The sequence below is a fragment of the Epinephelus lanceolatus genome, chromosome 23 (genome assembly GCF_041903045.1).
Source record: "Epinephelus lanceolatus isolate andai-2023 chromosome 23, ASM4190304v1, whole genome shotgun sequence".
In the NCBI taxonomy this organism is placed as follows: domain Eukaryota; kingdom Metazoa; phylum Chordata; class Actinopteri; order Perciformes; family Serranidae; genus Epinephelus; species Epinephelus lanceolatus.
Window position 1 is genome coordinate 8,595,503 of NC_135756.1, and position 13,059 is coordinate 8,608,561.

The 13,059-nt window shown below is 40.5% G+C and overlaps 1 protein-coding gene across 3 annotated transcripts in view; it reads right to left on the bottom strand.

Moving 5' to 3' along the window:
• Positions 1–13,059, bottom strand: part of syt1a (synaptotagmin Ia) — a 312,837-nt gene that overhangs the window by 47,933 nt on the left and 251,845 nt on the right. For all 3 annotated transcript variants that reach the window (XM_033614474.2, XM_033614476.2, XM_033614475.2), the window contains one exon: positions 4,499–4,671. In XM_033614474.2, the coding sequence (XP_033470365.1) occupies positions 4,499–4,671 (173 nt within the window). The remainder of the gene's footprint in view (positions 1–4,498; positions 4,672–13,059) is intronic.

A 13,059-nucleotide genomic window follows, 5' to 3' on the forward strand; every position in this document is an offset into this window, starting at 1 on the left:
TGGTTTCAAAATTTGTTCCGCTGAGCCACTTTGGTCTCTGCCTTTTGGGAGCAAATCCAAATTGTGAGGTCAAGTGTTGGGTAAGACTGCTGCAGCCAGCCGCGGCTAAACAGGCTGCAGTGTAATGTTAATTGTCAACTCATGTCCACTGAAGTGCTTGTTTTTGCCACTGACAGGCTCAAATTGTTTTTTTTAAGTGTCTGACAACATTATGGAAAGGATCCCTACAGAGATAGACCCTTTTTGCGAAAGAGTAAGATCCTTTTGTTTGACCAGAAACTGCCCTGAAATCACTATTGCCATTCCCACCAGACTCCATTTAAATAAACAGTAATTTTATCATGGTAAAACACACTTTATTCAAAGCCAATAGAAACAAAATGGAACACACCAAAGCTGTCAAAGTTCATCTTTCCACTGTTTTAACAATCACCAATTCTGATTTGGTTGAAATAAACCTCTAATTAACCCAGTTAGATGTGGAAATGCGCTGGGTCTATGCACACTAACATTACTGTTTTTTTAAATGGAGTCTGGTGGAATTGGCAATGGCAATTTTGGGGCCGTTTTTGGTTAAACAAAAAGGATCTTACTCTTTTAACAAAAGGGTATATCTCTGCAGGGATCTTTCAATAATGTTGTTAGACACTTAAAATATCAACCTGAGCCTGTCAGTGGCAAAAACAAGCACCTTTAGTGGACATGTGGTCACATTTCAGCCTGTTTCGCTGCTGCTGGCTGCAGCAGTCTCACTCAATCCTGACCCGATTTCAAAAACTGTTCCCATTAGTGTGTGAGTGAGAGGTTTATAAGTTTGGCACGTAAAAAGAGGGAAAAGTGGAGCAGGTAAAATGATTGAGGAAATAAAATCCCCTAATTTATCAAATGTGTAATTCATATTATTTTAATAAGGTTAATCCAATTTCTCACGCACCTGCGCTCCAGGATCTGTTTCACCTGGGTTGGCAGATGTGACTGTGCGTCAAAAGCTTCCTTTTCATCACCGGTTTCAAAAGAGCATTTACTCGTAGTGCCTCTCAATCATTCTACGTTTGCCCGCTGCCACTCGTTTGATATGTAAATGAAAGATTCAAAAGGCAGGAGACTTTAGCTTGGCACGAAAATCAGCATGGTTCAACCTTGTCAATGCGCACCCAGTGTTTCTTTCATACATATATATGTGCATATGCAGGTTGTACACACATATATACAGTAGATATACATGTACTGTATGCATAGTTACATATATTTGGTTCTATGGGAGTAAGTTGTTGTCAAGAGGCTATAAAAAAACATCAGAGCAGCAGGCTTAAGAAGATCCAACAGCAATTAGGAACCTACCGCCAGTGACCATCCCGAACAGTCATCAGACACAACACAGATAAGGAGGACATAGAAGGAAGAAACACAAATTAAAACAACCACACACAGGAGTTAACACACCAGAGTCTGGGCACACCAGGAGAAATGACCGCTCGCCTCCGAAGTGGCAGATTCACCGATCGCAGAGATTAGTTACAAGGGCGACTGATAACTGGAGTCTTTTATTGTGATTAATGGGTATTTGAAAATAAAAATTGGATGGTTCTAAGGCAGCCAGAGTATTGGGAATTAATGGAAAATCTCCTCTAACAAGCACAAGTGATGTGCTGTGGTGCAGCTGGTTGTTAAAACCGTTCTCTGTTACACAAGACAATAAATTAGTCTTTAACATTTAATTCATGCTTTCTTCTACAGTAACTAATAAAGTATGAAAACACTGTCAGCAGTTTCTGTCTACGACTCGGATCCACCTCTGATAGCAGAGGTGTTGCAGCAAATTAAACACACTTTGTACATGATTCCGCTGAAGATGGCGGTATAATGATGCTCCGCTGGTGCAATTAGTGTGCTAACTCCATTTGAAGTGTCAGGGTTTCATTGCTTCCTGTTCTGTGCCATTTGAAAGGTAGGGGTTAATTTTAGTGGGTTTAATTATCATTTGGTGATGTCATTTCTCTGGGTGGATACCACTTCATTACACGGCAAACGTTACTCACACTCTTGAACATGTGAGCAGGTCCTCATATGACAAAAGAAACACTCACAGGAAACGAAAAGTAGGAGGAAAAAAAAAGAGACTGAAATACTCTCTCCCCAGTCTGAAGCCATTTAAATGGCTTCCATTAACTTCCCTGTAATTAGACTCGATTCTTGTTTTAATTAAGTGGTGAAATATCATATTAAGTAATACTGTATGTATCTCTTTGGCAACAATAAATACATAACACGCACAAAATACATACAGTACAGTAGCAACCATTGCATTAAATAATAGGGACGTTTTTGACCGCCACATTTGCAGTTCAAGTATTATCATACTGTTCTGAAAACACAATGTAAAGGGATAGTTAGGATTTTCTGAAGTGGGGCTTTATGAGATACTTGTCCAAAGTCAGTGTATTACACACAGCAGATAACAGTTGGCATGCCCCATGCTGGGGGAAGCTGCAGGAGCGGCGACATGGAAGCTGAGCGATGTACTGCTGTGAACGGGGGCAGCAGCAAAACGTGTTTTAGCCACCTAAAAAAAAAATCTGTAACACTTTCAATGTTATCTATATTAAAATTATTTTCACCGCTTTATCTTTCCATCAGATAGCCTGTTCCAACAGGGAAGCCAATAATGGCTTCAGCTCCCCTTCTATGTTCTCATCAAAGCCACCATACTCCATTGACGACTAGAATTAGTTGTAATCCTCTGCCAACCAGTCAGATTGCAGTTGGCATTCACATCTATCTAGACTCATATGCAGCCATGACAGTTGATGATGACTCAAATATGGATGTTGCTGCCAAGAAGTTAAAAATTCTAGAACGTGAAATTCACACACATTTTCCCCTCTACAGCACAGATGGTCTATACAATCACCACAGTTTCAAGGTCGACAACAATGATTAGTGTCACCAATACAGTTGACCGAATGTCTCCTCTTCTGTTCCTGAGGTATGACGTTGATTAATGGCCAGAAAGTATTTGTATAGAACATTTTGATGTCACAGTGAAGCTGACCTGTGACTTTTTAGATATAAACTGTCATAATATCATCATTATATCCTATTAGACATTTGTGTGAAGTTCTGTCATAACTAGCATTAGAATTCTTAAGTTATGGCCAAAAACATTATTTTGTAAGCTCACAATGACATTGACCGTCAACCACCAAATTCTAATCAGGTCATTCTGTTCCTGAGTTACAGTGTTAACAAACGGCCAGAAAAGCATTTGTGCAAAAAAAAAAAAAAAAAAAAGATGCCGTGGTGAAGTTGACCTTGTTATCATTTTAGGCTGTTAGACATCTGTGTGAAATTTTGTCATAATTAGCAAATGCTTAAGTTATGGCCAAAAACACAACATTCTTGAGTCCAAGTGGACGTTTGTGCCAAATTTAGTGAAATGACATCAAGGCTTTCTTGAGATATTGTGTTCACATGAATGAGACAGAGGCAAGGTCACAGTGACCTTGTACCATCCCAATCAGTTCACCTATGAGTCCAAGTAGACGTTTGTGCCAAATTTGAAGAAATTCCCTCACGGTGTTCTTGAGATATCGCTTTCACAAGAATGGGACATATGCCTGTATATCTGTATAGACAATCCGAAAAACATAATGACCATGGCTATCACCGCCATGTAGGAATAAAAACAGTAATTTTGGCTAACTAAACACAGGAGCTGCTGGTTTACCACTACCTTGTTCTCTTTGTTTGTGTTGTTGTGTGACCTTGGTGAATCTAAATGAACCCTTTAAAACACCAAAGTCACACAATAACAAACATACAAATTGATCGGGGCAGTTCAGCGTTATTAAATCACTGTTGTTCTCAACCGAGTCTGGCTTTGAGAAGAGCTAAATAGCGCTTCAGCTCCCTGTCAGAAATCACTGTCCAATGGCGAGGTAAAGCAGTTAAATATTGTAAATATAGCGTACACTTAGGCTGTTATGGATTTCTTTTGGTGGTTAAAATACGTTGTGCGGCTGACCCTGTCCACAGCAGTACATTGCTCAGCGTCCGTGTTGACACTTCAGCCTGCTTCTCCAAACTAGGGGTGTGCATACTGCCAGCTACTGTAGGTAATACACTGACCATGGACAAGTACCTCATACAACCCAACTTCAAAAAATTCCAACTATCCCTTTAATGTGCTGATGGAGTCACTGCAAATGTGATCAATCAAATCCGTCATCGTGCAGCATTAGAAGCACTAAAATAGTGAAAATAAAAAGTATGCCGAACACAGGAAATAAAAAAAACAACAACCCACTTAACATTATTGGATATATTTAGGACATCTTCCCGAATAAATAATTTTTAATTCTATCATAACGTCATGCACAGAGGATCCAGCAAAAACAAAATGTTTTGGTAGTAACTTGTTATTAAATTAGCATGAAGAAAGGCATATACTGTAGTTTATGTTTCTATGTTTTAAGCAATAATAGTTCAAAGTCTTTACCTCGGTTTTGGCTCCATCTTTGACATCCATCATGTTGATGGCATTCTTGCCCTTGTCTTTGCCCTTCTTTTTGTTTTTCTTCTTGAATATCCATTTTTTGCAGATGCAGAAGCAGCATGCTAACACCAGAATGATCGCCACGAAGGCAATAGAGACAATGGCCCATGATGGCACTGTGGAAAGAACAAACAGGGGAAAGAGTTTGGATTAAACTTCTGGGAGGAATAAAACGTTGCAGCATCTTGGAGGGAGGAAAACAACATTTCAGCCAACTGGGCCAAAGTAGCATTTGAAGTTCCAAAGAGTAACGATTACACCAACTGACTGAGGTGAGATAAAAGCAGAGGAAAATGTGTGTGCCTGCAGAGCTGGCACATTGGATCAGCACCTAAGCCAGTGCCCAGGTCCATCAAGAAGTGGCAGACTCCTAACGATCGGTCCTGACTAGCAGGACAAGACCCGACTGAACAGCTCCAGCCAATTTAGTGGAAGTAACAGATGTTGGCATTTTCCACTTGCCATTTAAACAAAAGATTCACAGACAGCTGACACTTTCACGGCAATCACCGGCAACACAGAACTCGTCAGGACCGAGAGCGGTGGTAATTTTGCAGGGTGGGCCTGAGAGGCATTAACAGTGGTGCGACCATGACAAGCCAATGATGCAGTAAAAATCAAACGGGTTCACGGGGGTTTGACACACATTGTTCACACGCTCTTGGCTCCCACATTACCTTTAAAAAGACCTGTATGAAATGAGTCTTTTGTGTTGAGATTTAAGGCTTAGAGTTTTAGACAAAAACCTTTGACAGAGGCAGAACTGCTCCACGTATAAAGGAGCCTAATCTCACTGAATTAAACCTGAACATTTACAGTTCAGTCCAGAGGACGTTAGAGAACAAAAGCAGGAAGGTCTCTTTAATTAAACATTTTGTATCACCTGTCAGCAATCCCACAGTCAAATCACAAATTTCCAAGTAATCATGTCCTTGTCAAAATATTTCTTTTAAGCCCTCCAGCTGTTTCATATTGTCTTTGTGTGAGGAGAGCTGCCAGACACTGCTCACACTGCTTATCATGTCATAACCTTCTGTGAGTTTCTTGAACCATCAAGACAACATAGAAATCAACTACGAGTCTTGAAACTTGGGGAGAGACATGTTCATTAATTTATGATGTGTTTTCCACAAGTTAAAGTCGGTGTTTTGTCCATACCTTATATCTTTATTGCGGCACTCAACTTTGGTATAGTAGTAGCCCCCCAGTTTATATAACTTTTTATCCAGCGTTGTCAGGGTAGTAACTTAAAGGAACACTTCACCCCCCAAATAATCATTTGTATATCAATTACTCACCCTGTGTTATGCTGAATTCCTGAAGAGAACATCATTTTTCTCGCATGCTTCTACAATGAACGAAGAATCCAAAAACAGAGGAAATTCTTGCTGAATTGAAGTCATAGGGGTCCAAGTTTAACAACAGCAAAACTACATCAAAATATCTGTTTACAAACTCTCACACAACTTGTTCAGTATAATCCAAGTGCCATTTGTCCAATCATATGCTCAGTAATTCCCAATCAGACAGCCCCTTCTGACGGGGAACTAAAACTTATCTATGCTCTCTCTTCAAAGCCAGACTTCATTAACAAAAACAGTAATTTTACCTCGATGAACATCGGAGCTGCTGGTCTACCTCTGCCTTGATCAGTTAGTTAGTTTGTGTTATTGTGTGACTTTGGTGTTTCAAAGGGTTAATTTGAATTCAGCAAAGTCACAAATTAACACAAACAAACTACCACTCACAGTATTGGTAAACCAGCAGCTCCCATATGCAGTGAGGTAAAATTACTGTTTTTATTAAGGGAGTTTTGCACTGAGGAGCACATAGGTGAGTTTTACTTTCAGTTCAGTGCTACTTCGATTATGGATAAATGAGACACGATTTGTGTGAGAGTTTGTTTTGCTGTTTTCAAACACAGAACCACTTCAGTTCATCAAGAATTTTCTCAGTTTTTGGATTCTTCGTTCACTATGGAGGCATGTGAGAAAAACAGTGTTTTCTTCATGAATTCAAAGTAACATATGATGAATAACTGATATACAAATGATCATTTCGGGTGCTGAAGTATTCATTTAACACAACTTCTCTAAGACAAAATAAAGAAAATTGTAAATAAACCTATTGTAAATCTGTATCTCATTAGGATTTGGAATTCTATCCTGCCTCTTTCCTGGACGAGAGTTACGGATGCTGCATTGGCAATTATAGATAAAAGTTCTGACAGCATTTTGGGTGCAAATTCAGGAGGCTCATTTCGCTGCACAGCATGGAGGCCCATTCGTAGAAAGCGCAAGGTCAAATCCATCAGAGGAGTGAAATTTCGAAAGGAGATGAGATGGATAATGGACGTGGTAAGGAACATTTTTCTATCTTTGAACAGTCTCAACAGTAATTTGGTGGCCTGTCAACAGTAATGTCAGGCCTGTAGCTTATGCCGTGCCTTGGCATCATATTTAGGGGTTATTATCAGTAAAACAGACTTTGCTTATCCTGTGTGAATGCACCACACGAGACACAGATGTGAGGGGGCAATTTCTAAATCACATAAGGTCCCCCGGTAATACTAGTTTGGTGTGTACTGGGCTTTAGGCAGGTATTATAAGTCTATTTATTTCAATGTAAAGACCACAATAAAGTCACTAAACATACATATATCTTAAAGTCCATTCTTTTTCAGACTCTGCAGGACCTTGAGATTTGCTGCTCAGATATATGATTTCATGATTAAAACCAAAAGTAAAATAAAATTCTAAGATGATGAATCAGTGAGGTAAATCTGATGTCTTTCTCCACCATATGCTGTTACTGTATACCGTGTGAACCTGACAGAAGGAAACGGGACAACCGGCCCGTCAACTCTGTCACCTACAGACACTCGGCTCGACAACACAGTGACGGCTCTAATAGCCCGCTGCAAACACTGTGACACCTATCTCAATATATAGTCAGCAGACAGCTAACACTCCCTGGTGTGCACGCACTCAGCTACAGTATACACCACACATCCACACACTTACACATGATGGAGGGAGAGAGTGGGTTGTTTTAAGCAGCGGAGACATAAAGTCCAGATGGGCTGAAGATAATGAGAGACCTCGCAACAGACTTCTCCCTTCAGCAGTCATAATCGCAGCTCCTCCATTGTACTCGGCAGACACCAAACACCTGGCAGCCCACCCCTCATTTCAATAGAGAGGAATAACAGACAAATGAGCCAATTTTAGGAGTATGTTTTTGGTTTTGTCAGTGCTCTAAAAGCAAAGGGAATAGTTCTGAGTGAGCCAATTTGGACTGCAACATCTGAAAAAAGCTCAATACTGAAGAAAGAAATATAAAATCTTCTTCTTGAGAGAGACAAAATACAGCTCATGGTTCATTTAAGGAAGAAGCCCAATAGTGGTCATAAATCCAACAAACCAATAGATGAAATAAGACAAGTCTTTTGAAGACTTTATCTGAAAAACTCCAAAAAGACCCATCAAAACAGAAAACTATATTACAGTCTATCACTCTGGGGTTTGCTCACCAGCAATCAGCTGCAGTTTTTTCACTGAAGTCTGAGGGGAGAGAGAGAAAGAGAAGGAAAAAAGAAAGAGAAAGAGGGAAAGAGAGGGGAGAAAAATCGATGCTCTGTTGACAAAATCAATAAGCACTCTCCTCCAAGGAAAAACAGTGAGTGATGCTCTAAAATAACTTCAGGATCTACAGCTTTGGCCTCGCCCCGGAGCGGTGTGGTGATGGAGGTGACACTGGATGGGACTCATTTACTGTGAGCCATCCAAAACTGACAGCATTTCCCTTAAAAACTTGAAACTATACTGAGAATAAACTCTGGGTCAGGTAGAGTTTCTTTGGCTTTTTTACCTTAGACACAAAAAACAGACTAATTCTCTATTGTGGTGAATTGGAAATCTTGTTTAGTAGCCAACTTTTGAGTATTACAGGACAGGTAAGGTAAGGATTTATAAATGCTAGTGTTATCCTTTTTTTGTAATGTGGGTATACATGTTAGTAAACCTTTATTAATGCTTTTAATAAATGGATTTTGGTCAAGAAGGTCAAAAGTCAGACAGTACATTCTGTCACATGGGACCCTCAGCTCTGTCACTAGAAGACAATGTTGGCATTGTGCGTTTCTGCAAACCACGTTACATTTGCATGTTTCATATGTATCATATCAACGTTTAAAGGGACATAATATATAGGCTGACTTTGTCATCGGGAGGCGGAGGGGATGGTGGACGGTGTGTCACCTGCCAAACAGCAGAGCATTGTTCGAGACCAACAAACAACAAAACCGGAGCGAGTTGTTGTTTCAGTCGGCTTTTTAGACTCCAAATGTGGGTGTTTTGTAGCAACCAGTCAGTATTTTTCTGTTCCTTTTAAGGCTCAAAATGCGGCTGTTTTATAGCTACCCATCTGTGTTTTTCCAGTGGCTTTTAGGCTCCAAACTTGGGTGTTTTGTAGCAACTGGTATGCATTTTTTCAGTTGCCTTTTAGGCTCCAAACTTGGGTGTTTTGTAGAGCCTCATTGGTGTTTTTCCAGCAGCTTTTTACGTTCCAAACGTGGGTGTTTTGTAGCAACCAGTCAGTATTTTTTTCAGTTGCCTTTTAGGGTCCATACGTGGGGTGTTTTGTAGCAACCCATCTGTGTTTTTCCAGTGGCTTTTTAGGCTCCAAACGTGGCTGTTTTGTAGCAACCCTTTGGTGTTTTTCTGATGGCTTTTAGGGCTCCAAAAGTGGGTATTTTGTAGCGACCTGTCACTGCTTCACCTGCCAGGATTCTGCCCCCAAAACGGGTATTTTAAGCCAAAATGTGACCTTTTCCTAACCATGACCAAGTGGTTTTTGTGCCTAAACCTAACCATGAATTAACCACAGCATTGTTGAAATGTAATGTTTTATGTATCCACTAGGTAACATACAAATGTAACGCATCCATGGTTTGCAAAAATAATAACAACATTTTTTGTTGCAACTGGGTTGGCTTACAACGGATCTATAAAGCTTAAGTCATGATTTATTAACGATTAGAAAAGTAGTAAAGGAAGTAGCACCAGTTGTGTTTATGTTCAAAGCCCACATACCTGACCCTGCAGGAATTCTGGCAACATCTCCAGTGTTTTTAGGAAAGTCTTGCTGACCTTGTAGCACTGAACAGCAGGGACCTCTAACCTTGGATAAAACAGGAGCATTTGTTTCTTACACCTCTGAGGATACTGTGGCTCATTTCAGCACCGAAACGTCTACTTTTACCTTGCGCATACAAAAACAAGGTAAGGTAAGGAGACAGTTTTTTAATGGAAGTGTCGGAGTTGTGACAGGTTTGTATTTTGTACTGGCAAACACAGCGATAAGCAATCACCTCTCTGAAGGAACTGTGATTTCTTTTCTTGCCTTAATAGAAGTTCTGATTAAGAGAAATCAAAACAGACACACTGTAAACTCTTTCTTTCATAACCCCTACAATGCATATGAATGCATGAACCCAGTCCTTATCTTATTCATCAACTGTTCATCTTCCAGTGAAAGGCACTTCAGTGTTCCTTAATCAAAGAAACCTGAGTCCCAGAAAGCAATAAAAAGCATCCCCTAATTAACTACATTGTGTGAGTATCTTTTCTCGAGAGAGGGAGAAATAGAGCGGGAAAGTGAAAGAGGGAGCGAGAGGGAGTACTGGCAGCATGCGTACTGCACTTCAGCTCCCAGCACTTATCTCTTGTTCCGCTGAGCGACATGGCATGGAAAATGGAGTTTCTCTAATGGGTGGGTTGTGCATGATGAAATCCATGTTTGCCGTTCCTCAAGGCTCAAATCATTTTTCAGCACTTTCACTGAAATGGTGCAGCACCAGAGCTCTAAACAATGAGAAACCTTGAAAGTACTTCAGACACTGTGAGTGACATTTACTGTACTGTAGTCCCTCCTTCTACCTAGTCCAAGTCTGCCAATGGGCTTTAAATATAGCCTTTTTCCAAACACACGTGCTGGGTTGACTCGTTTTGGATCAACCCATCAGCCCCAGTGCAGCAGGGATTTCAAACAACAGAGCAACTTGCTATAAGGTGTGTCTTACACTAATGACGCGCTTGTGCTTGTGAAGCGATAGGATATTTTCTCTCCCCTCCATTGGTGTTATTGTGGTCAACATCTTTCTTGTACAGTTTTTGGAATTGTTGGGTGGTAGTCACATTTGCCGGTTCCAGTACCTGAAAATCTGTACTGGTATCCAACAGTACCTTTTTTCAGCACCTCACTTCATCTGAAATAAAATAATTTAATTTTTGAACAAACTACAGGGGTGACATGGTAGTCTAAAACGCAATTCTGCTCCTTTGCTCTTTTCTATTAATGAAGAAACTATCGCAGCAGATCAGCGCTTCAGGAATTGTTTGGCTCACTGGGAACTTCACTGGGCACTTCCGCTTCCTGTCTAAAGCTGAACCTTGCAGCTCCACGGACCTTCGTTGCGAGAGTCTTTGTGCCTGAACGGAACAAAAGTGAAACTTAACAACACTGCTACCAATGCCAACGGGCATTTCTTGCTTTGATAATGGCATTCTGAACTTGCTAGTCGCCTTCTAACCTATATCAATGATGCTGAAAACCACTTATAATGGACATTTAATTGAGTGATAACATTCCAAATGGATGAATAAGCTTGAATTACCATTCATCCAGAGCTTTAATTATGCAGATTTGAACTTCTAGTTCAGGGTAAAGCAGTTAAATGTATTAAGTCTCAGTATTTTGTTTGCTGGGAATTAATGTCATCCAACATAAGAACAAGAAGTCATGAAGGTGCTTAAAAGAATGGGAATTTAAACATCCATATTTTCATAATAACTGGACTACTACATCTGCTGAGGAAGATGTTTGTGATACAGTAAAAAGCTCCAGAACAGGTACCGAATAAACCTTGTGGTGGGTTTGTTGTTCCAACTAATTTCATCTCGATTTCGTCTTGGTTTTGTGATTGAAAATGAGAAATAACTTCAAGTACTTCTACATTTACTATTTACTCCCTATATTTGTATTTTGGTTAGCATACATTTTTGATGAATACTTCCGATTTATGTCATAAAGATTGATGGTAGCCGTATAAGATATCTCTGCTCTGAGTCAACTCTGTATTTAAAAGGATTTCCTCCTCTACATCTCTGGTAATATACAGCACTTTATGAACTAGATGGAGTTTGATGGAAGCATTTGAAAGGGTGTGTGTGTGTGTGTGTGTGTGTGTGTGTGTGTGTGTGTGTGTGTGTGTAATATTGCATCTGGTTTATATCCACTTCCAGCAGCCCACGCTAATCCAATGTGACAAGACCCTGTTGGTCAATTAACCTTGACATTATATCTTGTTATGCTTATGAGAGCAACACTCTGTCCGTGCCCTCTCCCCGCTGTGGCTTGTTTAAGCAAACAATATGACTGCAGCAGGGAGCGTCTTCCAGCTACGCGCAACAATGACGATGCAGAAACTCAGAGCTGATTATAATGAAAGCTGTATTCAAACGTCCTGTGTGTGAGTTTCTCCTTTTATAACAAAAATGGCACGGTCTATTTCTTTGTGATTTGGTTGAATTAGGTATTTTCCATTCCGCGTGGTCCATTATCCTGATTATCATCTGAAAATGCAGACCGATTGACACGGTACATTTTCTGGAACTCCTGTGAGTGGAAGTGGAACTACATTAACAGTGCATGAGGTGGATTTACTGGATGTAATAGCGACATAGATAGAAGAGCAATGACTGTAATTTTGAGGCACAAAGAAAAGCAGAGCAGTTGAATGCTGTGCATAAAGAGGCTTTTTTTTTCACCTTTAGAGTAAAGGTGTATTTACACTGAGCATTATGGAGCTAGAAGGGCACTCAGAGAGCACAAACCTCAGCCAAGGCCAAATGCCCTATCTGGCAATTTCGAAGGTGCAATTCAGGATGTCAGTGGTTAACCATTAGTCAGTTAACTGCTGATAATATTTGTGACCAGTTAAACATGTTGGCCCACAGGTTAATTTTGCCAATCTTTAGTTTACTGCACTGTGTATCAGAGGAGCTAGCATCGCCATTCATTCAGCGTTTGCCGCAAGAAACGCCATCCCAAGCCAACAGTGTTAATGAGGAAACATTGTGCCCAATTTTGAGCTGCATTGTTAACTAGGCCTATGTTAGTACTGCTAGCTCTGATAGCACTGTGAGCAGCTACTGTTGCTAACATACTTAACAAGGCTAATGGGGTTTTGAGTCTCACAATGAAGCCCCTTACTCACTGGGGCTACCTGTGGGTAGACTAGAAGGTGGCCACCATGTTTCCACAGCAATGTCATCTCACCACTGGGATGACGTACCAGTGGTAATCCTTAATGAGTAGCTCCCACCCGACCCGGCTGATGTGCGGAGCAGGGCGGCCAAATGTTAGCTCACCAGTTAAGACTGGAGGGTGGGCACTGGGCACTATGTTTCTGCATGTTAATGCATCTAGCCCGCTGTCTGTCA